Here is a 25,315-nt window from a genome sequence, read left to right on the forward strand (position 1 = left end):
CTGATTTTATGTATCATCAAAAGGTTTCCGAGTTCTCCCCCAGTTCCCATGAATGTCCTCAGAATGGAAACAAGGACATAGGAGCAAGAGGTGAGGCTGGGAGAGCTGTATGGATGGGGCCTCCCTGCCGGACATTGGGAATCTGTGGGCACCCAGACACGAAAGCCAGGACTCTGGCTCAGGTCTGCTTCTTCTGACTTTCCTGGACATGCTGTTGCGCCACTGGATGGGCCTATGACCCCAGAACTGGCTGTGCTTGGGCTGGGGTAAGGCCCAAAAGTACAGAAACCACCATTCCTATATTACCCTCTCAGGGCCCACTTCATGCTAGGAACCTTCCCCAGAGCATTCATTGTGTATTTTCTGGCTGTGTGGCTCATGACTTTTCATTGTAACAAGCACTGGAATCCATGAATGGTGAAGGGAGCTCACCAGGACACATCCCTTCCCAAGGCTCAGATGCAGGACTGTCTCGGGCTGGACTGAAGGGAGTGGGGGTCTGAATTCCACAGCACCCTCCCCAATGGCACCTCAGTGTCCGTGTCCATCTGTGTTCCCGGGCTGTCAGGGAAACCAGGGGCTCATGGTCACTCCCTGGGCCATGCAGCCAGCTGCCGGCAGCAGAGGGACTGAGGGTAGGTGGCCCCACTTTGGACTCTGATTCCCCACCAGGAAGCACAGTGGGAACTAACAGCCTCCCGGGCAGCATCGTGCCAGGCTCAGCCTCTGCTCACTGCAGGGTGTGCCCTCAGACGCCTCCCTGCCAGCGCCCCACATCTCCAAGTCCTCATTTTCTTTGTCTTTTCTGAGGGGAAGCCATGCCTTGTAGCTTGTGGGATCTCAGTTTCCTGACCAGGGACTGAACCTGGGCCACAGCAGTGAAAGCACCGAATCCTAACCCAGGGCAGGGCCAGGAGGCTCCTTGGACAGCTAGGCCTTATCAGCCCTGCCACTCGGTCTGGCCCCGATAGAGCCACCCTCGACGGTCGAGCGCCAGGCGGGGCTCACGAACCCTATCTCAGACCGACGTGATATCTCCACCATCCCTACCGCAGGGTATCTGCCCAGGAAAATCGTTCACCTACAACAAGAACAACAATAATCTTGAACTCACGCTGCTGTGTGCCGAGGTCACACGGCAGCAGCTCATCCGTCCTAAGAGTGAGGTGGAGGACACGCTTGAGGTTAAAACAGTGAAACCAGGGCTCACAAGGGAGCTCATCCTGCCCAGGGTCAGCCAGGGGTTGCTCTCAGTTGGGGGAGGCGGGGAGGAAGCATTTGCAGACCCCTGTCTCAATCTTCTGCTGAGACCACAGCCCCTCTGAGCTCAGCCCCAGTATACAAGCTCAGAACAAGCCTGGCACTTGGAATTCGGCCCAGAGACCAGCAGGTCTCAGGGCCCTGAGGCCCTGCACAGGCCCAGCCCCTCTTGTTTCAAGTGGGAGAGCAAGGACCAGACACAGAAGGCCTCGCACACAGCAAACCTCGGTCTCCTCTGCCCACTGGGGCTGCTCCTCCTCCATGGAAACTGTGAACGTGTAACCTTCCCGAGCCTGTGTTTCCTTATCTGAAAACACGTCATCTTGAAAAATAAAACTTCTCTCACAGAGCTGTGAGGGGCAAACACCCAACATGAGAGTGCCCAGTCCACACCACGCCCAGGACTTCGAGAACACTCAGTTCACACCAGCCAGAGCCTGTCCGCAGACCTCACCTCACTCCACACAAAAGCAATCCAAGGTGGACTGTGGCCAGCTCGAAGGACCAAACGGCAAAGTTCTTAGAAAAGTAATGTAGAAGGTTCACTTCACCTCAGCCTTCAGCATAATGCTTACTCCACTTCTTAAAAATTTGAGGGAAAATTTGCATAACACAAAATTAACCATTTGAAAGTGAAGTTAATTCTGTAGCATTTCATATATCCATAATGAGTACAACCAGGATCACACTAGTTACAGAATATTTTCATCATCCCATCCTCCCCAACCCCGCCCCCAGCCCTTGGCACACACTCGTCCACTTTCTGTCTCTTTGGGTTTGCCTGTTCTGGACACTTCATATAAGGGGAGTCACACAGTATATGGCTTTTCATGTCTAGCTCCTTCACTTAGCGTAATATTCTCAAGGTTCATCCATGTTCTGTCAGTGCTTCATCTTTACATTGTTTTCAGTCACTCGGTTGCATCCGACTCTTTGCGACCCCTGGACTGAAGCACGCCAGGCTTTCCTGTCCTTCACCATCTCCCAGAGTTCACTCAAACTCATGTCCATTGAGTCGGTGATGCCATCTAATCATCTCATCCTCTATTGTCCTTTTCTCCTGCCCTAAGTCTTTCTCAGCTTCATTTTCATGTCTGTTTAGTAAATATCTCACTGTATGGAAATACCATCATTTGTTGATCCATTCATCCATGGATGGACATTTATGTTACTTTCACCTTTTGGCTGTTACGTATAGAAAGGTACATTTTTTTTTACCTGAATTTTTAAAAATCACTTAATTTGACTGCATTAAAATTATAAATTTCTGCTCAACCAAAAACAGCAGTAAGAGCGTGCAGGCAAAGTACAGACCTGGGGGAGGTACAATATATGAAACTGACAAAGAACTTACATCCAGAATACTTTTGTAAGTATTCAGTACAGTTCAGTAGCTCAGGCATGTCCGACTCTTTGCAACCCCATGAACCGCAACACACCAGGCCTCCCTGTCCATTAGTACTTTTAAAAATTAGTTATTTATTTATGGCTGCGCTGGGTCTCCGTTGCTGCACGCCAACTTTCTCTAGTTGTGGCGAGCAGGGGCTACTCTCTGGTTGCAACACGCAGGCTTCTCACCGCAGCGGCTTCTCTTGTTGCCAAGCACGGCCTCCGGGCGTGCTGGTCAGTAGTTTCAATGTGTGGTTCAGGTTCAGCTACGCCTCTGCCTGTGGGACCGTCCCAGATCAGGGATCATACCGTAGCCCCTGCATTGGCAGGTGAGTTCCTAACCGTGGGACCACCAGGGAAGTCCCTACCTAGAATCTCTTTAAATTTCCTATAAATCAATAAGACTGGCAACACAGTAGAAAAATGGCCATGACTTGGAAACTTCCACAAAAAAAGGAAATGCAAATGTAATGCAAAGGACAGCAACTGTGTGAACAGGGACCTAGCTCAGCAGTGTCAAGAAAGTGCAAATTAAGACCACGTGAGAAGCCAGTATACACCCAGCAGAAAACCTGAACCCTGAGACCCCGCCTCCAACCGGGACCCAAGTGACAAACTTTCAGAAGGGTGAGGAGCAAGAGGAACTCGCACATCACTAGGTGAGTGCCAGGCAGTACAACTGCTCCAGAAAACATCTGCCATTAACTGCTGAAGCTGAGAACTCCACGCCCTGGACCCAGCAGCCTCCATCCTGGGGATATACCCAACAGAATGTTCACTGCAGCGTCGCTCACAACAGCCAAGAACTAAACAGCCCAAATGTCCATCCCTGTTACCCTGGGTAACTTGTGATATGTCCCTACCAGGAAGCACAACACGGCGACGACAACCGATGCCCACAGCACCTCGGGCACGTCACAAAGGTGGGTGATGGGAGATGACCCACTACACTGTCTCATGGACCTGACAGCCAAAGGCAGGCAACACCAACTAACGCGCCTAAGGACACACAGTAGTAGTAGTGTGAGTTGCTCAGTCGTGTCCGACTCTTTGCGACCCCATGGACTATAGCCCACCAATGTCCTATGTCCGTGGAATTCTCCGGGAAAGAATACTGGAGTGGGTAGCCATTTCCTTCTCCGGGGGATCTTCCCAACCCAGGGATAGAACCCAGGTCTCCTGCGTCGCAGGCAGATTCTGTACCATCTGAGCCACAGGGAAGTCCAAGGACACATAAGTGTGTAGTAAAAGCTTACTGTAAAGCAAGAAAGTAGGTTGGGGTCACCTTTGGGGAGGACTGGGATGCTCAGTATGTGACTTATAATATTTCATTACACTGTGACGTAATCTTGTACTGTATTTTACAATGAAAAAAAGTAAAAGAAAAAGGGTGCCTGCCCACACCAATGTTTTGCAGGCCTTGGAAGTTTCAGAATCAAAGTGGCTTCCTGTGACTCTCTGTTCTGTGAAAGCCAAGGATGGGGGAGGTGCTGCCAAGAGGGGAGTGAGGACCAGCCCCACGGCGGGAGGCCGGGAGTCCACACTCCTCACCCCCAACACTGACTCCTGGCCAAGACCCCGGACGCTGTAGCTGGGGGCCTTGTCCAAGGCACATCGCTCACTGAGGCCCCGCTGTGCCTCCCCTACCTTGTCCAGCAGGTCAGCTCCACCCTCACCCAGGACCTCCAGACTCCCTCCTTCTGCCTGAACTTCCACGTGTTCCTCAGCCCCTTCTGTCTCCCTGGCTCAGTCTGTTTTCTCTGCCAGTCTGTCCATCTGTCCCTGTCTGTCTCCCTTCCTTCTCTTCTTTCTGGGGAGCTGAAGCCTCAGGATCAGACTCGCACACCCTGACTGCAGGCCTAGATGTGGGCAGCGGCCTGGAGTCTCCTGAAACAGGCGTGAGCAGGGAGGGCTGGGCTCATCAGTTCTGGGGTGAGCCCAGAGAGGCAAAGTCACACACCCTGTGAACACCTGGGCCCAGAGGCAGAGCACGGCCAGGAGAGGTGACCACGAGCGCAAGGCCAGCAGAGGGTGGGCACACCCTGGGAGAGGGAGACCCTGTCACATGAGAAGAGGGCACAGCTGTGAAACATAAGGGGAGACCTGGAAGGGGCTTCCAGGAAGACAGACTCGGCCTCCAGGCCACAGACAGGAACTGACAGCCCCGGGAGATCCCCGCCCTCTCTGCTCAGCAGCGGGGAGGCACCCCGGGAGGCAGCACCCGCCCTCAGACCTCCAGTCTCATCAGCCCGGGCTCAGGCTTAGGAGAAGCAAGCCTCATAGCACAGTAACACTCCAAGCACAGAAGGTGCTCAACACTTGTTTATTCTTGTGCACATGTTTTCCAATCAGAGGGCTTGTCTGAGCCTCACAATTTTCTCTAAGAATAGTTTAGCAAAATATCTGTGATCAGAACTCTCCACACAGGAAACGTTTACCTCCATTCTGAAAAACTCCTAGGCTTTTGTGCAAGTAACTCTTTGACTAACTCTGAAACTCAAAAAGCAGAGACATCACTTAGCCAACAAAGGTCCGTATGGTCAAAGCTATGGTTTTTCCAGTGGTCATGTATGGATGTGAAAGTTGGACCACGAAGAAGACTGAGTGCTGAAGGATTCATGCTTTTGACTGTGGCACTGGAGAAGACTCTTGAGAATCCCTTGGACTGCAAGGAGATCAAACCAGTCAATCCTAAAGGAAATCAATCCTAATTATTCATTGGAAGGACTGATGCTAGCAGAAACTCCAATACTTTCATCACTTGATGTGAACATTGGAAAAGACCCTGATGCTGGGAAAGATTGAGGGCAGGAGGAGAAGGGGACGACAGAAGACCAGATGGCTGGATGGCATCACTGACTCGATGGACATGAGTTTGAGTAAGCTCCGGAAGATAATGAGGGACATGGAAGGCTGGTATGCTGCAGTCCATGGATTCACAAAGAGTCAGACACGACTGAGCAATTGAACAACAAACAAAAACTCACATGGGAAGGCAAAGGAACCAGAGTCACCAAAATCGTTTTGGAAAAGAAAAATAATGATGGAGGAATGACATCACCCCATCTTTTAACACCTTAATTGAGATAAAATTCACATACCATACATCCCGCCACTTTAAGTGTGCAATTTGGGACTTCCCTGGTGGTCCAGTGGTTAAGACTCTGCACTTCCACTGCAGCAGGCACAGGTGTGATACCTGATCAAGGAACTAAGATCCCAAATACCATGCTGCACAGACCAAAAAAAAAGAAAAAAAATTAAGTGTCCAATTCAGTGGGGTTTTGTATATTCAGAGTTATGTGACCATCACCACAATTTTAGAAACTTTTCATTACCTCGAAAGAACCCCCAGCCCCATTAACAGTCACAGACCCCCAACTACCCTGGCTCCAGAAAACCTAATCGACTTTTATCTTTTTTTAATTTTATTAATTCGTTTTTGGCTGTGCTGAGTCTTCGCTGCTGCACGCAGGCTTTCTCTAGTTGCAGCAAGCAGGGGCTGCGCTCTAGTTGTGGTGCGTGGGTTTCTCGTGTGCTGGTTTCTTGTGGAGCACAGGCTCTAGGCAGGTGGGCTTCGGTAGTCGCAGCTCAGGCTCTAGAGTGTTAGGCTCAGTAGTTGTGGTGCATGGGCTTAGTTGCCCCTCAGCGTGTGGAATCTTCCCGGACCAGGGATTGAACCCATGTCCCTTGCATTCTTAACCACTGGACAAGTTAACCACTTAGGCAAGTTCCCTAAGCTACTATCTGTCTCTAAGGACTTGCCTGTTCTTGACATTTATGTAAACGGAATCATACAATATGAATTTTTTCAAGATTCACTCACGTATCAGTACTTCCTTCCTTTTTACGACTGGATACTACGCCACTTGGGGTTTCCCAGGTGGCTCAGAGGTTAAAGCATCTGCCCGCAATGTGGGAGACCTGGGTTCAATCCCTGGGTTGGGAAGATTCCCTGGAGAAGGAAATGGCAACCCACTCAGTATTCTTGCCTGGAGAATCCCATGGGTGGAGGACCCTGGTGGGCTACAGTCCACGGGGTCGCAAAGAGTTGGACACGACTGAGCGACTTCACTTCACTTCACTACTCCACTGTCTAGATTATATACCATACTTGATTCAACCTATTCATCACTTGAAGGACATTTGGGTTGTCTGCACTTTTTGGCTGTTATGAATAGCGGTGCTATGAACACAGTACAAGCTTTCAAATGGATGTATTTTATTGGGTGTGTACTACAGAATGGAATTGCTGAGTCATGTGGGAACTCTGTTTAACCTTTTGAGGAACTGCCAGGCTGTCTTCCATAGTGGCTGCACCATTTTACATTCCCATCAGCAGTCTAAAGATTCTAATTTCTCCATCTCCTTACCAACAATCGTCATTTTGTCTTTTAAATAGAGCCATTCTATACGCTGTAGGTAAGGTTAGGATTAGAGTTCAGGCTGGGGTTTTTGATTACAGCCATCTTAGTGAGTATGATGTGCTATCTTTTTTGGTTTTGATTTGCATTTCCCTAATGAGTACGGAGAAGGCAATGGCACCCTACTCTAGTACTCTTGCCTGGAAAATCCCATGGACAGAGGAGCCTGGTGGGCTGCAGTCCACGGGGTCACGAAGAATTGGACACGACTGAGCGACTTCACTTTCACTTTTCACTTTCATGCATTGGAGAAGGAAATGGCAACCCACTCCAGTGTTCTTGCCTGGAGAATCCCAGGGACGGCAGAGCCTGGTGGGCTGCCGTCTATGGGGTCGCACAGAGTCGGACACGACTGAAGTGACTTACCTTACCTTACCTAATGAGTAATGATGCTGAGCACCTTTTCACGTGTTTATTGGACATTTTATGATTTCTTTAGAGGAATGTCTATGAAAGTACTTTGCCCAGTTTTCAGTTAGCTGTCTCTTCTTGACTTGTAAGATTTTTTTATATTTTGGATCAGTCCCTGATCCGATATATGATTTGCAAATGTTTTCTCTCATTCTTGGGAGACTATCTAAGTTTAAGATATGACATAAAGCTACAGTAATAAAGCCTGTGTGATTTTGGTGAAGGATAGACACATAGGTCAGTGGAATAAAAGAAAGAGTAGAGAAATAGATGTGCAGAAATATGTGCAATTAATGTGCAATTAATCGCTTACAAATAAGTTAGAGAAGGCAGTTCAATAGAGGAAGTATAGTGTTTTCAACAAATGGTACTGGATAAATTGGACACTCATAGGTAAAGAGAAAATACAAACAACCCAGGACCTAAGCCTCATACCTTAAACAAAAATGATCTCAAAATAGATCACAGACCAAAGTGTAAAACATAAACTCTGAAATACTCTGAAAGTCTTAGATGAAAACACTTAGATAAAGGCTTTGTGACTTGGGATTAGGCAAAGAATTCTCAGGCATGACTCTAAAAACATGAATCCTAAAAGAAAAACTTGATAAATTAGACTTCATCAAAAAATAAAACTCTGGCTCCGCAAATGATACTATTAAGAGGATGAAATGACAAGCTACAAACTAGAAGGAAATATTTGCAAAGTGCATATCTGACAAATGATTGCATCCAGAATACATACAGAACTCTCAAAATTCAACAGTAAGAGGACAAACAACCCCATTTTAAAATGGTCAAAATACCAGGAGAGATATTGCAGCGAAGAGAAAACCTGGATGGCAAACAAGAGTGTGAGAAGACGCTCCACGTCACTGGCTGTCAAGGAAATGCAGACTGAAGCCAGTGCGCCATACGGCCCCAAAACATCACAACAGCCAACGTGTGGAAGTGTTGACAAAGACACAGAGCAGCTAGGACTTTTGCTGGGTGGAATGCAAAATGGTGAAGCCACTCCGGAAAACAGATTAGCAGTTTCCTACTAAGTTAAACATACACTTAGCACAATCCTACTCCTAGATATGGTATTATCCCAGAGAAATAAAAATACATGTTTACATAAAGACCTACACAAGAATGTTCACAGGAGCTTTACTTGTAATAACCCCAAACTGGGAAAAACCCACACATTTGAGTGGGAGAATGAATGAACATTACTACCACGGAGTACTGTTCTGCAGTAAAAGGAAACCAACTATTGATACGGGCAATAACATGCATGTATCTCAAGAATATTATGCTGAGAAAGAAGCCAGTCCTGAAAGATGACATGCTGTATGTTGACAAGCTGTATATTTCCATTTACAGGACATTGTTAAAAGAGACAGAAGTACAGTGGTGTCAGTTTAGGGGATAGAGGAAGATGAGGCTGCAAAAGGGCAGCCAGTGGGAGTTTTGGGGGTGATAGAGCTGTGTGTCCTGATTGTGGGTGAGGTTACACAAATCCATACACGTGTCAAAATTCACAGAGCAGCATACTAAAAAAAATCAATTGTATTGTAGGTTGAAATAAAATTGAAAGGCATATCTGCCTCACTTTGTTTAAGTTATGACTTGGTGAGCAACACTGCAGAACCTAAAATCACACGATATTAGAAGGATTCTCTTCTGTTTACTTGCCACTTCCCCAGCTTTTCAGAAACCAGCCAGTACCTCCCTCTTCAGGGCCCACCAGGCAAGACCATGCATTGTTTTCTTGGAGGAAACCCAGGGATTCTAGAGCCAGTGTGTGCATTGGGCAGGGGGGAGGTGTCATGTGGGTCCAGCCACAGCCTAGTCCAGCAGTAATGGGGCCAGCAGGGGCACGGGCCAGCCGGGAACCGGACAGTGTATGGGCAGTCCTCTGGCTTCTCCCATTCTGGGATTCTGAAATGGACAAGAAAGTGCAGCGCTGGGCTGCAAACGCAGGATGACCTCCTGGGCTGACTGGGCCCCTATCTCCCCTGGAGTCTGGTCAGGCCCAGCAAGGGTGGCCGGAGTGATAGCCCCTCACCCTACCAAGCCCACCAGGCCCTGACCACCCATGGTCACTGGATCTGATAAGAGATCCACACCCACGGCCCCCTCCCCTCCCCCAACAATGACCACAGAGTGGCCCCCACCCTGGTTTCACGTATATAAGCGGACCCTGGGGACTGAGCACCAGGACGCCAGTTCTCAGCGCGCCCAGCTCCGGCTCAGCCGCCACCATGTCTCTGACCAGAGCTGAGAGGACCATCATCGTGTCCATGTGGAGCAAGATCTCCACACAGGCGGACCTCATTGGCACCGAGACCCTGGAGAGGTGAGCACCAGGTGGGCTGGGATGGAGCCTGGAGGGGACCGTGTAGGTCAGTGAGGAGGGTGAGTGAGGAGGGTGAGTGAGGAGGGGTCATTGAGGAGGGGGTCACTGAAGATGGTCAGTGAGGAGGGTCAGTGAGCATGAGCAGGTGAGGAGCGTCTCGGGGGTCAGAGGCAGGAGGAGGAGGTGATGGGGGCGGTCTGAGGGTCACCTGTGTCTCTCGGGGCCCAGCACCCAGGTCCCCACAATCACGTGGACGGAGGGAGGGAGGGAAGGAAGGAATGACTTGGAGACGGGCGGTCAGGGTGAGGTGGCCAGACAGTACTGAGCAGCGGCTACCGCAAGAGTCACCCAGAGCGGTCACTAACTCGCCCGCCCGCCCGTAGGCTCTTCTCCTGCTACCCGCAGGCCAAGACCTACTTCCCGCACTTCGACCTGCACACGGGCTCCGCGCAGCTGCGCGCGCACGGCTCCAGGGTGGTGGCCGCCGTGGGCGACGCGGTCAAGAGCATTGACAACGTGACGAGCGCGCTGTCCAAGCTGAGCGAGCTGCACGCCTACGTGCTGCGCGTGGACCCGGTCAACTTCAAGGTGGGCGCGGGGCCCCGGGCGCGGGTTTCGGGGCCGGGGCCCCGGGGTTGGAGGAGGTCTCGGTGGGCGGGGTCTCGGGGCGGGGCGAGGCCTCGGGGCGGGGCTGCTCCCTGGGCCGGGGTCCCGGAGGGCGGGGCGAGGTCGCGGAGGCGGAGCTTCGTCCGGGCCGCCAGCGCTGACCGCTCTCCCTCCCGCCCCAGTTCCTGTCTCACTGCCTGCTGGTCACGTTGGCCTCGCACTTCCCCGCCGACTTCACGGCCGACGTGCACGCCGCCTGGGACAAGTTCCTGTCGATCGTGTCCGGCGTCCTGACGGAGAAGTACCGCTGAGGCCGCCGCAGGACCCCCAGGACGGAATGGGCCCCCAGATGCTCTAAGGAGTCTCACACCCCACCCCACGCCTTCCCCGAGACGGGCCAATAAACGAATTAACGTCCACTTTGTCTCTGTGGTCACTGGGCCACTGTGGGTGGGGGTGGCAGAGGTGGAGGGAGGATGCAGGGCCTGCCTGGGTTACATGGGAGGCCTGCAGGCATCCTTGCACTGACCCCCTCTGTCTGAGGGCAGAGATCAGATCGGCTCCCTGTAACCTGGGGGGAGCACTTTCTCTTCTGCAGAAAGGGCGCCTCTAGGCCTTTACTTGGGGATGGGGTGGGAGGCAATGCTGGAACCCAGCTGGCCCCTCTGGCTGTCTCTGGGGCTTCTGATGCTATACTCTCTTCTTCTGGAATTTATACTGTTTCCTGGTTTATGCCTGATTTCAGTAAGAGGAGTACTGAATATATTCATTAATTCATCCACCCATTCATTGCTCCATTAAGCAATCATTTATGAGCCCGTAAGAGGCCCAAGCAGAGAAGGCAATGGCACCCCACTCCAGAACTCTTGCCCGGAAAATCCCATGGATGGAGGAGCCTGGTAGGCTCCAGTCCATGGGGTCGCTAAGAGTTGGACACAACTGAGCAACTTCACTTTCACTTTTCACTTTCATGCATTGGAGAGGGAAATGGCAACCCACTCAAGTATTCTTGCCTGGAGAATCCCAGGGACAGAGGAGCCTAGTGGGCTGCCCTCTATGGGGTCGCACAGAGTCCGACACGACTGAGGCGACTTAGCAGCAGCAGCAGCAGCAGCAAGAGGCCCAAGAATATTTCTAGGCCATGCATACGACCACTTAAACCAGCAAAGCTCTTGACTGGTGGAGCTGACAGTCTAGTGGGGGATACAGATCAGACACGGAAAAGGGAAAGAGGTTCAACCTTGCTCATAACAAGAGAAATGCAAAGTAACACTAAAAATTTCACTGGGATCATTTCTCACCTACTTGATAAACAAAAAGCCAAGACTTTGACCATACTCTGCTGGCGGCCCCCCACAACGTGGCTGGGAGTAGAACACAGATGTATAGAGCCACTGGGGCAGCTGAATCTGCTATAGTCTGGAAAACAGTCCAGAGTGATTCAACGACAGAACAAACCATGAACATCCACACCACAAGGAACTGGGAATGGAAAAAAAAATGACAATTTCTTACAATGATTGTGACATGATAGCCAGGATTTACAGAGTTAAAAAGAAAAAGAAGTGAAAAAGTAGATTGGTGTATGTATAACATGATTTCTTTTCCGTGAGGAGGGGAAATTCAAGTATGTGTGGGCACACATGCATGTGAGTTCACACATGCACAGAGTTCATTGACCTCTGTGTGCCCTTGCAGGTGCTCATCTGTTAGTGTGTGTTTGCATGTTTTTGCAAAAAGCAACTATGGACAGATAAACTGGAAATGATTACACATGGCAACGTGAATGGGGTTGAAGGCGTGCTCCTCCAAGCCTAACTCTCTTCACTCTCTTGACCTTGAATCATGTTAAATCATCAAAAAGAAATTTTAAAAGAGCAAAAAATAAAACCATCAAAATAAGAATATAAGTTACATGAAACTGGTTGAGGATGTAGGAATCTAACGATCAGAAAAAAAGAACTATTCCAAGTGACTTGTGAACATAGTACCCTGGCTGTGCAAAGAATCTCTAATATCCAATAACTTATTGTTATTACAACACAGATACTGTGAGTTCGTAATCTTATATTTTAAAACATTTTCAAACTGTCAAAAAGCAACTGTAAAAATAAGACAAAGATGGAGAAATAGGAGTGACTGCTAGTGGGTATGGGGTTTCTTCAGGGGATGATGGAAATACTCTAAAATTGTAATAGTTGCACAATTCTGTGAATGTATTAAAAATGAACTGTTATGTTTTAAGTGGGTGAATTGGATGGCATGGGAATTATATCTCAGTCAGTCAGTTCAGTTCAGTTGCTCAGTCGTGTCCAATTCTTTTCGACACCATGGACTGCAGCACGCCAGGCCTCCCTGTCCATCATCAACTCCCAGAGTTTACTCAAACTCATGTCCATTGAGTCAGTGATGCCATCCAACTGCCTCATCCTCTGTCATCCCCTTCTCCTCCCAACTTCAATCTTTCCCAGCATCAGGGTCTTTTCAAATGAGTCAGTTCTTCACAGCAGGTGGCCAAAGTATTAGAGTTTCAGCTTCAACATCAGTCCTTCCAATGAATATTCAGGACTGATTTCCTTTAGGATGGACAGGTTGGATCTCCTTGCAGTCTGAGGGACTCTTAAGAGTCTTCTCCTACACCACAGTTCAAAAGCATCAATTCTTCGGTGCTCAGCTTTCTTTATAGTCCAACTCGCACATCCATACATGACTACTGGAAAAACCATAGCCTTGACTAGATGGACCTTTGTTGGCAAAGTAATGTCTCTGCTTTTTAATATTCTGTCTAGGTTGGTCATAGCTTTTCTTCCAAGGAGCACACATCTTTTAATTTCAGGGCTGCAGTCACCATCTGCAGTGATTTTGGAGCCCCAAAAATAAAGTCTGTCACTGTTTCCCCTACTATTTGCCATGAAGTGATGGAACCGGATGCCGTGATCTTAGTTTTCTGAATGTTGAGCTTTAAGCCAACTTTTTCACTCTCCTCTTTCACTTTCATCAAGAGGCTCTTTAGTTCTTCTTCGCTTTCTGCCATAATAAACCTACAAAATATGCTAAGAAGACAAAACTTCCAAATATTCATCAGGATTCCCCAGTTTACAACTTGCCTTCACTTGCTCTTCCTTTCTGAGTCGCTTGAGAGTAGAATGCAGGCATGACTCCCTTTAATACTCTCAGCATCCCTAAACACCTGTAGATTTCCTAAAGTCAACCAGAACACTTACCTGGACAGCCAGAGAACTACCACCAAAATCACGAGATTGTGAAATGAAAGTTGCTGAGTCATGTCCAACTCTTTGCAACCCCATGGACTGTAGCTTGCCAGGCTCCTCTGTCCATGGAATTGTCCAGGCCAGAATACTGGAGTGGGTTGCCGTTTCCTTCTCCAGGGAATCTTCCTGACCCCAGCATCAAACCCAGGTCTCCTGAATTGCAGGCGGATTCTTTACCATCTGAGCCGCTGGGGCACCTGCATAGGCAGGTGATTAACCTGCCACCAAAGTCAGGAGATTAACACCAGTCCAAAGCCATCAACACAGATCTCATCACACACTGTCCTTCCCAAGAATGGCCTTTACTTGTCAACATCAAATTGCTCGTTTAGTCTTCTTCAGCCTGGCTCTTCAGTCTATCTTTGCATGATCTTCATGTTTTTGTGGACATTATGGGGTTTTTAAAAAATATTTGCTATTTTATTTATTTGGTTGCTTAGTTGCAGCATGTGGGATCTAGCTCCCTGATCAGAGATCAAACCTGGGCCCCCTGAACTGGGAGTGCAGAGTCTTAGTCACTGGACCAATTTAGGGAAGTCCCTGAATTGTGGGGGGTTTTTTTCTTCAATGTCTTAATATGAAAAGAGTTGAGTATGACATTGTCGGACAGAAGAATGAATATTTTGCTGAATAAAAGCCCCAAGTCAGGATACATGCACAGCAGAAATGGGGCCAGGCTCCCAGCACTTGTGTATAATTAAAGAAGGAATTTTTAACTTAAAAAAGTCAGTAAAAGAGGATACAGATGAAAAAGGCAGCAACAACACCAACACTGGCAAAGCGGGAAAGGGAGCAAGCTTCTCTCGGGGGCTTGCCCGGAACTGGAGAGCTGATCGGTCTCAGGGAACTTCAACATTTGGATGGACTCTAAACGCAAACCTAATCTCTCCAATCAGGGTCTTGTCAGAACCAGTAATCCTTTTCCCTGAGACCCTATATAAAGAACTCCTGTCCTCCCATGACAGGGAGCCTAAGCAAAGAACCCTCACTTTTGACACCACTTGGGATAGATATTGGGCCCCAGCAAACAAACCACCACCTCCCAGACAGAAGCCCAGGAAAGTTGCCATGCTCAAGAAGTTGCTTCAGACTCTAAGATTTGGGAAATCTACATCAGCTGCTAGCTTAGCTTCTGGGGAGGATGTTGGGGTTCCAACATCCTGATGCCCTTTCTAACCACTGGGAGGTACCTATAAAATGACCCACTCCCACCCTTCAGGAAGTTACCTGGCCATGGCGAGTCTCCCCCAGCTCTCAAGCCACCAAACCTGCAAAACTAACCCATAAAGTAGCAAGGGCTTGAGGAGGCAGAACTGCTGGCCCAGCCCATACTGCCTTACCTACTGGTGAGCAAAGACCAGCAGCTAGACTGGGGAGCCAGAAAGGAGGGGGTCTAGGCAACAGGATCCCCCTACTACCCCACGGCTTTCTCCTGACTCTGAAGCAGCCATGATGACGGGCCCAGAAAACCCACACACCTCACTCCACACGACAGACAGCTTAGACCTCAGAATTACTGCCATGAAGAGCAACAAGGTCTCTCTTTGTTTAAAGTACAACAAGGGAAACTCTTGAGAAAATTGGGAATGGGCCTGGAGAAAATAAGAGCTTAGACGTCTCTGCCACCTTTCCGAAAGGAAAAAGTTCATGCAAGTAGGAAAGTCAGGGTCTTTCCCTGCTTTGTGTTCCTGGCTAAACTCAAGACTAAGAAAATCCCCTGGACTTGCAGCCTCAGTAAGTATACAAGTGCCCCACCAGCACACGCCACCCCCCCACCAAGGTTAGCCTCTGGCATGTGAAATGCCCAAGAATTTGCCTTCTAGTCCAATCCCCACCGACCTCAACCCAACACAAAGGGCATCTGCCTGTGGTTCTCACCTCTCCTCAGAGAAGAGGATCCTAGCAGAGCCTCCAAGGTACAGTCAGGTGCCAAGGAACACAATGCCAGACTGTCTATCAGGCCAGGGCAGGGACAGCCAGCTTCAGATCAAAGAGAGAGAGGCTTAGTGTAACAACCAGTGTCATTTCAGCAGGAAAGTAGAGGGCAAGTGGTGAGAAGGGCTCCTATGGGCACACCTTCCTGGGGACGCAGTTCCTGTCAGTTGCCTCCTCCTGCAGGAACATGTGTAGGCAGCGTTCATTCTGAGCTGGTGGATGCCCAGCATCCATCCAGTTTATTAGCAATTCTGCTAATAAACTGTTTGAGGCCCTACCTCTTTTCTCCAATAAAGGACTCCTCAAAGACCCTTTCATTTCCTCGAAAAGGGAGCTGCCATTTCAAGACTTTCCCGGGCAGTGGTGGGACTATTAATACAGTCGTTCCCTCTTGCTCCAGCTCATTTTCTAGTCACTCAAAGTTACTGCAGCACCGTCATACACAGGACTCCTTCAGTTTGAAAACAGGTAGTTTTGTTCACATGCAAATCTCATAGGTGGGTGAAGCAAGCGCAGCCCACGCCTACCGTCTGTGGATTAAAGATGTTGATATCCAGAAAGTTACTTGACAGCCTATAAGCGTTGGTCAGTTCCTGCAGCTTCAAGTTAAGGCTCCAGGTGTTAGCTACTGCCAGGTCTGACATCTTTCCAAAGGAGAGACCTGGACTGGGGGCTTCATTGTGGTTTTGATTTGCATTTCACAAACAAGTCACGAAGTTGAGCATCTTTTCATGTGTTATTCTTTTTTTTTTTTTTGATAAAGTCTATTCAAGTCCCTTGTCCATTTTTCATTGGGTTGTTTCTTTTTGTTGTTGAGTTGTAAGAGTTATTTCTACCTTCTGGATATAGTTCTTTATCAGATATATGGTTTGCAAATATTTTCTCCCATTCTGTGAGTTGCCTTAGTTGTCAATAGCTTTTAACCTGACCTAATCAAGTCTTTTGATTTGACTTCCAGGGTACAGGAAACACATGGACAAAGGAACCAGCTGAATAACACTGCAGAGAACCTATCAGAGCAACCCCAAAATGAAATAAATATTCTACAAGTCAGTAGGCCTGAACTGTTCTGCAGTCATTGATAAGGAACAGTGGGTATGGGGTGGAGAGCTTCTGGAAGAAGAAAATGAATAGGCAACTGAAAGCTACATAAGAACCTGGATCAGATCCCAACCTGAACAAACTGAACAAATGTGGGGGATGAACAGGGAATTTCAGTGCAAAGGGAAGTTCACTTAGATTGAGAATAGGCTTGTGGTTATTTATATAGAAAGTGAAAGAAAGTGAAGTCGCTCAGTCGTGTCCGACTCTTTGAGACCCCATGGACTGTAGCCTACCAGGCTCCTCCCTCCGTGGGATTCTCCAGGCAAGAGTATTGGAGTGGGTTGCCAGTTTCCTTCTCCAGGGGATCTTCCCAACCCAGGGATAGAACCCGGGCCTCCCGCGTTCCAGGCAGATGCTTTAACCTCTGAGCCACCAGGGAAGCCCATTTACATAGAAGGATCTCCTTATTCTAGGAGATCTGTGCTCAAGTTTACACAGAGACATGATGTCATCACACGTGACCCCAGTGTTTAGAAGAAAAATAAAACACGTTGAGACACATCCCCATATACACTGACAACACAAATGTTAGCGATGATTGGTCCAGGTCGGGGACCGCAGCGGCTCAGCACGCTGTTCGTGATGTGCTAGACCCGACCTCAGCGCGCTCCCCGCCTGTCACTCCACCCTGCCTGGCCTCCTTTTTGTCTCCCAGACGATGACGGAGGCCTGGGCCCTCTCAGGGCCCTTGCACCTGGCGCCACTCACTCTTCCCCAAACATCTTGTGGTTGATTCTCCCAGCTCCTTCAAATACTCATTCAGAAATCCCCATCTCAGCACCATCTTCCCTGTTGACTTATCTATAAGTATGACCCCTCTGAGCTCCACGAACAGCACTTCCCTGCTCTCTCCTTTCTGATGGCAATGCCATCTGTCTCTCTCCAGCCAGAGACCAGCTGGAACACAGCCATGGCCAAACAGAGTTGGGTCTGTTAACTCACGGCCGCAGAGAAGACCACTGCCGTGGGGAGCCCTGTATCTGAGTCAGAGAACTGAGCCTGGGCTCAAGGAAGCAGGCTAGCTCTGGACTGAACCGGGAAGTGGGAGTCATCCTACAATCCAGTGTCTCAGTGAGTCTCATCTAGAAGATAAGCGATGCTGTGACTGACAGTGAAGCAGCAGCCGCTCATCAGCCAGGACGGGGGCTGCCGGGATGTTCCCTTGGTGGGAGTGGTCCCTGTTTTCTCTATTTGGACAGTGCTTTTCTGCCTGGAGCATGGCAGTTCCAGTGGCCAAGTCCTGATGTCATGTTCCAGAGGAGTGCACAAGCGTCGTGGAGAAAACCCAGATGTCCGGGGTGGCCTTCCTCCTTCTCACGGCATGTTTACCTGCTGCCCTCATCCTGTTCTGCACACCTTCCCCAGCAGGAGTGTCTTCTTGCCCTGGGCTGAGCACCCAGCAGTTAGCAGTGGTCTGGCACTAGTTAGAAGGTCATACATCACCCACGAGGAATACATGGAGCTTCTGGGCCTTCACAATCTTGCCCAAGGCAGCCCCTGCTGCTCGCCTGCCTTTAGGGTCTGGTCAGGGCTGCAGAACCCCTCTTAAGGGAGATGCCTCCTTCCCTTCCTCCAGGGAGGACTCTGACCAGAGGGACTGCTGCCCAAATCGTGGCTGTGGGATGTGGACCCACGCACCTCACTGCCCTGGAGCTCCAAGGAGCTGGGTCTCGGGCCTCCCCTCCCCTGGAGGGGAGTGGCCTGAGTGTGAGGAGTCTCTCCCCTGAGGCCCGGGCCTCAGCCCCAGTGGAGTTTGTGACCACAGCTGCCTCCCCGCTGTCTAAGCCTCAGCTTCCCCATGGGGCCAGGAGACCCTGGGAACCCTTCACGTTCCGAAGAACCGGCACCGTTTGCGCTGGTAGGCCTGCTGTTCTGTGGGGACAGGAGCCAGCACCCTTGTCCACCTTCGGGCAGGCCCCGGCCAGCCATCCTTGACCCCCAGCCCCGAGCTCAGCTCACCCGGGAGGCAGGGCAGGCAGGGGCATTCACTCACTCGGGAGGCAGTGCAGGCAGGGGCATTCACCGTCAGGGAGATGGTGGTCAGTGCACGCATGGTGCTGAGGCACAAAGACCCGTGGGTCACTAGACAGTTCTTTACGGGGAGCCAGCTCTGGGCTCCTGACTGTCCAGGAGGCTTCACAGACCAGCAAACAAAACCAAAACAAAATTCCCTCCTTTTCTGAGCTTACATTCTACTGGGTAATAAACATGTGTTTTTCTTGGAAAAAAGAAAAGTGTAGCAAGTTGAAGACTGGACAGGCCAGGTGAGGGAGTTGCAATTTTAAATGGGGTGGTCAGTGTGGGCCTAGTAATACGGTGACATCTGAAGGAGGACCTTCCCGGAAGGAGGCCTGGAGAGGACGGAGCAGGCTAGAAGGAGGCAGCTCGGGGCCTGGAGGAGGACAGAGGAGGGAGGCAGAGCTGGGGGCAGGGAGCCTTCCCTCATGGAGGGTCAGTAGCCACAGCAGGGCTCAGGGGTGAGAAATGAGGGTTGGACAGGCCTGGGGTCGCTGGTCTGAACCTCAGGAAGGAAGGATGGAGCAGCTATCTCCAGGAGGGATGGGAGGCAGGGGAGGGGATGTGAGCCTGGGCGGGGGGTGGGGGTGTCTCCAGAGCACAGGTGGAGGTCAGTGCCGCCAGGTGGACTAAGGGCAGACGGAGGAGGGTTAGGATGGGGACGGAGCCAGGGCCCTCACCCCCTCCATTAAAATCAACTCCCTAGGCACAAGTTTGTGGGGTCAGGACACAGACTACCCAGGAGAAGAAAGAAAGGCAAGAAAACAGTGGGGCAAAGCGCGTCTGTGCACCACCTGACAAATGCTAAGAAAAGGAGCAGTCAGCCACGGCCCCAGCCCAGAAGGAGGGGCTCTTCCCTCCTGCCCTCAGGCCCTCCCTCGATTCAGCCCAGCCTTCCGGCCTGCAGGCCCCTGCCCCGGCCCGAGTTTCTGGGGGCCGAAGGTGGCAGTTCCGGGCTGGGGTCCTGCAGCCAGGTTCTAACCCAGCCTGACTTACTTTGCCCGCTCCTCCCCCCGTCACCTCCCCCGCCCACACAGGTCCACCGAACCCCTGCTTACACCTGGCACCCTCCATTCTGGCTGGAGACCCCCCTGCTGGGGAATTCCCAAGATGAGGGGCTGGCAGTCTCCTGTGGTCCCTGCTCTCTCCAGCCTGGAGCCCAAACGTCACCCCTGTCCCCAATGATCCCGGTCCTGGACCTGAAAGGAAATGGTTTCTGCTGAACTTGACCTCACAGTGACCGCCACCGCATGGGGCTTCGAAGGGTGCTCACGGGGAGGCTCAGGTGGCTGAGCTTGGGACTGAAGTCTAAGCTTCAGAGTGAGCTTCCCAGACAGTTGGTTCAAGTTCACCCTCAGGGCCAGCTGTGCTGGGCACACTCTTGCTGGACCGAGGGACTAACAGTGAAGAGAAAAGCATCAATACGCTGGAGGCACTTCAGGGAAGTCAGCTAAACAAAGAAATACACAAGGGTGAGTGGTGACCCAGGAGTCTGTGTTCTTCCTCTGTGGTGTTGGTAGGAACAGGAATCCTGACTGTTAGGGAGCCTCTGAGGACACGATGCTGGCGGGGCCCCCGGAGCGGGCGGGGAGCGGCCCTGCGCATGCGCTGTCCACGGCGCGGGGTTGTCACTCCACTGGTAGCTCACTCCCAGGAAATGGATAAAGAAAGGTCACCTGCGCGGGTGAGGCGGACAGAAGGGAGCTTTCGCTTTTCAAGCTGGGCTTTTTCCAGGGCTGCTGTGACAAATAATATGCATAATGTGCAAAATCTTAAAATATTAATTGAAATACATACAGAAAACATGTGTTAAAGAAAATGTAGACAGAAGACCCTGAGTGTGTGAGGACAGTGCATGTGTGTCTGGAGACTGATCATATGTGTGTCAAAAAAAAAAAACAAGTTACAAAAATACACCCTGAACCCATTTGAACACTGAAAAGGAATAAACAGATTCTAATTGCCATGTAGGAAAATGCTCATCCACCCCAGGTAATAAAACCAGGTGTCCCTACACACATTATTAATACCACCAACAATCAAGAGTTGAAACTGGCCAGCACGTGAACATGGGCTCCCTTGGGACAGTGCCGTGGATGGGGTGTTGAAGGGGGTCAGCCCCTTCTCTAAGCACCCCTGCTGCTTCCTCTGCGGCAGTGGACAGAGGGCTGGGGGGACACATGAGCGGAGTAACACTCCAGAGGACCAAGGCCTGGGCTATGGAACCCCCGGCTCAGACACAGAGACCGGGGCATGGTGCCAGGCCGCCCACAGCTCAGCTCCACCTCATGGCACGTGGTGGTTCCAGGAACCTGTGCTCAGGAGGAAGCCCCATGAAAACATGCAACACCGAGCAAGCTAGAACTCCTGCAGACCCCATCACCTGGGGACAGTTGTTTTACCAGTTTGCTGCCTGCTATCCACCCCTTCCTTCTATTTAAATAATACTGGGGGGACTTCCCTGGTGGTCCAGTCGTAAGACAACATGCTCCCAATGCAGGGGGCCCAGGTGTGATCCCTTGTCAGAGGACTAGATCCCACATGCCACAGCTAAAGATCCCATGTGCTGCAACTAAGACCTGGCACAGTCAAATAGAAATATATCCATATATACTACAACGAGCTACCACCGCACGCCGGTCAGAATGGCCAAAATTTAAAAGTCTACAAATAAATGCTGAAGAGAGTAGAGAAAAGAGAACTCTCCCTCACTGCTGGTGGGAATGCAAGTTGGTGCAGCCACGATGGGAAACAGTACGCAGGCTCCTCAGAAAGCTAAACATGGATTACCATATGATACAGCAATCCCATTCCTGGGCAGATATCCAGACAAAACTATAATTCAGAAAGATACATGCACTCCTATGTCAAAGCAGCATTATTCACAATAGCCAACACGTGGAAAGGGCCTAAATGTCCATTGACAGAGGAATGGATCAAGAAAATGTGGTATATACATACAATGGAATACTGCTCAGCCATGAAAAGAACAAAATAAAGCCATTTGAAGCAACTGAATGACTTCCCTTTCACTTTTCACTTTCATGCATTGGAGAAGGAAATGGCAAACCACTCCAGTGTTCTTGCCTGGAGAATCCCAGGGACGGGGGAGCCTGGTGGGCTGCTGTCTATGGGGTCGCACAGAGTTGGATACAACTGAAGCGACTTAGCAGCAGCAGAAGATGCAACTAGAGATTACAATACTAAGTGAAGTAAGTCAGACAGAAAGACAAAGAGCATATGATATCACTTCTATATGGATTCTAAAATATGCCACAAACAAACCTATCCTGGAAAATGAAACAGACTCATAAACAGAGCACAGACTTGTGGTTGTCAAATGGGAGGAAGAAAGAGGGAAGGAGGGACTGGTAGATACAAGCTATTACATATAGAATGGATAAACAACAAGTCCTGCTATATAGCACAGGGAACTATATTCAATCCCTTGGGATAAATCCTAATGAAAAAGAATATAAAAAAGAATGTATATGTGTGTATAACTGAGTCACCTTGCTGTGCAGCAGAAATTAACAGAACATTGTAAATCAAACATGTGTTATGCTGTGCTTAGTCGCTCAGTCATGTCCAACTCTTTGTGACCCCATGGACTTTAGCTTGAGAGGTTCCTCTGTCCATGGAGATTCTCCAGGCAAGAATACTGGAGTGGGTTGTTATGCCCTCCTCCAGGGGATCTTCCCAACCCAGAGATCAAACCTGAGTCTCCCGCTTTGTAGGTGAATTCTTTACCATCTGAGCCACCAGGGAAGCCCAAGAATACTGGAGTGGGTAACCTATCCCTTCTCCAGAAGATCTTCCTGACCCAGGAATCGAATCAGGGTCTCCTGCACTGCAGGTGGATTCTTTACCAGCTGAGCTATGAGGGAAGCCCAAATTAATTGTGGTATATCCAGTTTCTTCCCCTTCTTATTAAAAAAAATCCTATCTTTCAAAAGAGATGTGCCTATAAGGAAATGTTTATAAGAATTAAAAATTTTTAATCAAGCTACAATCTGTTAAATTTTATATATATATATATATAGTTCTCGCTGTACTCTTTGCGAGAACAAGGAACCCATGAAGCACATAGAAATGGTTGCCTTGGGGAGGAGGGGATAAGCTAAGAGGGTAAAGCAGGTGAAGGCACCAGCTGGGATGGAAACCCAGGAGGGAAAACCGTGGGTTTCTGTGCCCCAGGCACTGTGTGAAGGGCCAGCCCCTCCCCTGGGTGCCAGCTGGCAGAGGCCCCCACCAGGCATCTGGGGGCCTGTGGGTGGAGGAGACCTCAGAAGGAGCCTCAGCCGGGTGAGGAGGGATCTACAGCCAAGGCTGGAGAGGGCCAGAAGCCAAGACTGTTACTCCCTCCTTGTGACACCTGGCTTCACTTTTCTCATCAGGTGGAGCCGCAGAAACTTAAAATAAGAACACAGAACGCTTCTGGGAGGGACGCACCCCAGGTCATCCTTCCCTCAGAGGGACAGGCAGGTCAGGGACAATCATTATGGAGGCTGGGCCCTGGGCTGGGTGGACACACGGACCCTTCGCCAGGCCAGGGCCCCTATCTCCCTGTTACCTGCTCTGGCTGTGGCTCTGCAGGGGCAGCCAAAGTGATAGCCCCTCAGCCATCAAGCCCACCAGGCCCTGACCACCCGCTGTCACTGGAAATGATAAGAAACCCACCGCATTGCCCTCTCCCTTCTCCCAGTGATGACCCTGGCCCCAATCCTGGTTCCACATATATAAGGGGACCCTGGGGGCTGAGCATCACCAACACCAGTTTTCAGGAAGTCAAGCTCCCGCTCAGCCGCCACCATCTCTCTGACCAGGACTGAGAGGACCATCATCGTGTCCCTGTGGAGCAAGATCTCCACACAGGCGGACGTCATTGGCACCAAGACCCTGGAGAGGTGAGCACCAGGTGTGCTGGGGTGGAGCCTGGAGGGGACCTTGTGGGTCAGTGAGGTCAGAGTTCAGTGAGAACAGGGGTCAGTGAGGAGGGGTGACTGAGGAGGGTGAGTGAGAAGAGTGAGTGAGGAGGGGAGAGTGAAGAGGGTCAGTGAGGATGGGTCAGTGAGGAGTGTCACCGAGGATGGTCAGTGAGCATGAGCAGGTGAGGAGCGTCTCGGGGGTCAGAGGCAGGAGGAGGAGGTGATGGGGGCGGTCTGAGGGTCACCTGTGTCTCTCGGGGCCCAGCACCCAGGTCCCCACAATCACGTGGACGGAGGGAGGGAGGGAGGGAAGGAAGGAATGACTTGGAGACGGGCGGTCAGGGTGAGGTGGCCAGGCAGTACTGAGCAGCGGCTACCGCAAGAGTCACCCAGAGCGGTCACTAACTCGCCCGCCCGCCCGCCGGCTCTTCTCCTGCTGCCCGCAGGCTCTTCTCCTGCTACCCGCAAGCCAAGACCTACTTCCCTCACTTCGACCTGCACACGGGCTCCGCGCAGCTGCGCGCGCACGGCTCCAGGGTGGTGGCCGCCGTGGGCGACGCGGTCAAGAGCATTGACAACGTGACGAGCGCGTTGTCCAAGCTGAGCGAGCTGCACGCCTACGTGCTGCGCGTGGACCCGGTCAACTTCAAGGTGGGCGCGGGGCCCCCGGCGCGGGTTTCGGGCCGGGGCCCCGGGGGCTGGAGGAGGTCTCGGTGGGCGGGGTTTCGGGGCGGGGCGAGGCCTCGGGGGCGGGGCTGCTCCCTGGGCCGGGGTCCCGGAGGGCGGGGCGAGGTCGCGGAGGCGGAGCTTCGTCGGGGCCGCCAGCGCTGACCGCTCTCCCTCCCGCCCCAGTTCCTGTCTCACTGCCTGCTGGTCACGTTGACCTCGCACTTCCCCGCCGACTTCACGGCCGACGCGCACGCCGCCTGGGACAAGTTCCTGTCGATCGTGTCCGGCGTCCTGACGGAGAAGTACCGCTGAGGCCGTCGCAGGACCCCTAGAACAGGCTTCAAGCCCTCTTCTTCCCCTGCACCCTATTAGTGTTTCATAGGGACCCCCAATAAATGGATGAGGATGGAAGGAGCCTGGTCGTGCGTTCTCAGTATTGGGGGAAAGAAGGGAGAGTGACGGGAGAGAATGGGGACTTCGCAGGAACGCAGCCCAACACGGTGTCACCCCCCGGCCTGGAGTGACTCCAAGGGGCGCTTTGGAGCGGTCCTTGGCCTGCAGAGCCCAGAGTCGCTACCGAAGGGAGCAGGGCAGCCCAGGACCGTCCACGCCGCGTTCTCGGGTCAGACCTGCACTGGGACCTCTGTCCCACCCCATGTCACCCAGTCTGTGGCTTCACTCGGCGCGGTGGGTATGCGTCGGGACTCAGAGTACTTCCCTCAGAGTTTGTCATCCCAGCTGACCGCTGCGAGGACCCTTGAAACCTCCTGGCCCCTCGGATTAAGGGGGCTCCCTGCCCCACGCACTTTCTCCCTGTCCCTCCATTGGCTCTGTCTGGCGGAGCAGTAACTTTGCCTTCAGGGGAATAATTGCAGACCCATCTAAAGTCTGCAGCAAAGGCACCCACACACGGCGTGATTTAGTTTCTCCGCGGTGAGGAGAACCTGGCTTGGCGAC

At 51.1% G+C, this 25,315-nt stretch overlaps 2 protein-coding genes and 1 pseudogene across 2 annotated transcripts; 2 read left to right on the top strand and 1 right to left on the bottom strand.

Annotated features, from left to right (window-relative positions):
* Positions 1-9,733: 9,733 nt before the first annotated feature.
* Positions 9,734-10,754, top strand: LOC109578044 (hemoglobin subunit zeta). Its single transcript, XM_070779321.1, has 3 exons — positions 9,734-9,828; positions 10,212-10,416; positions 10,617-10,754. Exons 1-3 carry the CDS (start codon positions 9,734-9,736, stop codon positions 10,743-10,745), a joined length of 429 nt encoding a protein of 142 aa, XP_070635422.1. The 3' UTR covers positions 10,746-10,754.
* Positions 10,755-10,803: 49 nt separating this feature from the next.
* On the bottom strand, positions 10,804-19,758 carry LOC139179668 (sorting nexin-12-like; annotated as a pseudogene).
* LOC139179808 (hemoglobin subunit zeta-like) lies at positions 18,797-24,764 on the top strand. Its single transcript, XM_070780383.1, has 4 exons — positions 18,797-18,819; positions 19,669-19,722; positions 23,588-23,668; positions 24,136-24,764. Exons 1-4 carry the CDS (start codon positions 18,797-18,799, stop codon positions 24,518-24,520), a joined length of 543 nt encoding a protein of 180 aa, XP_070636484.1. The 3' UTR covers positions 24,521-24,764.
* Positions 24,765-25,315: the final 551 nt, after the last annotated feature.

This window comes from Bos indicus, chromosome 25 (assembly GCF_029378745.1).
Source record: "Bos indicus isolate NIAB-ARS_2022 breed Sahiwal x Tharparkar chromosome 25, NIAB-ARS_B.indTharparkar_mat_pri_1.0, whole genome shotgun sequence".
In the NCBI taxonomy this organism is placed as follows: domain Eukaryota; kingdom Metazoa; phylum Chordata; class Mammalia; order Artiodactyla; family Bovidae; genus Bos; species Bos indicus.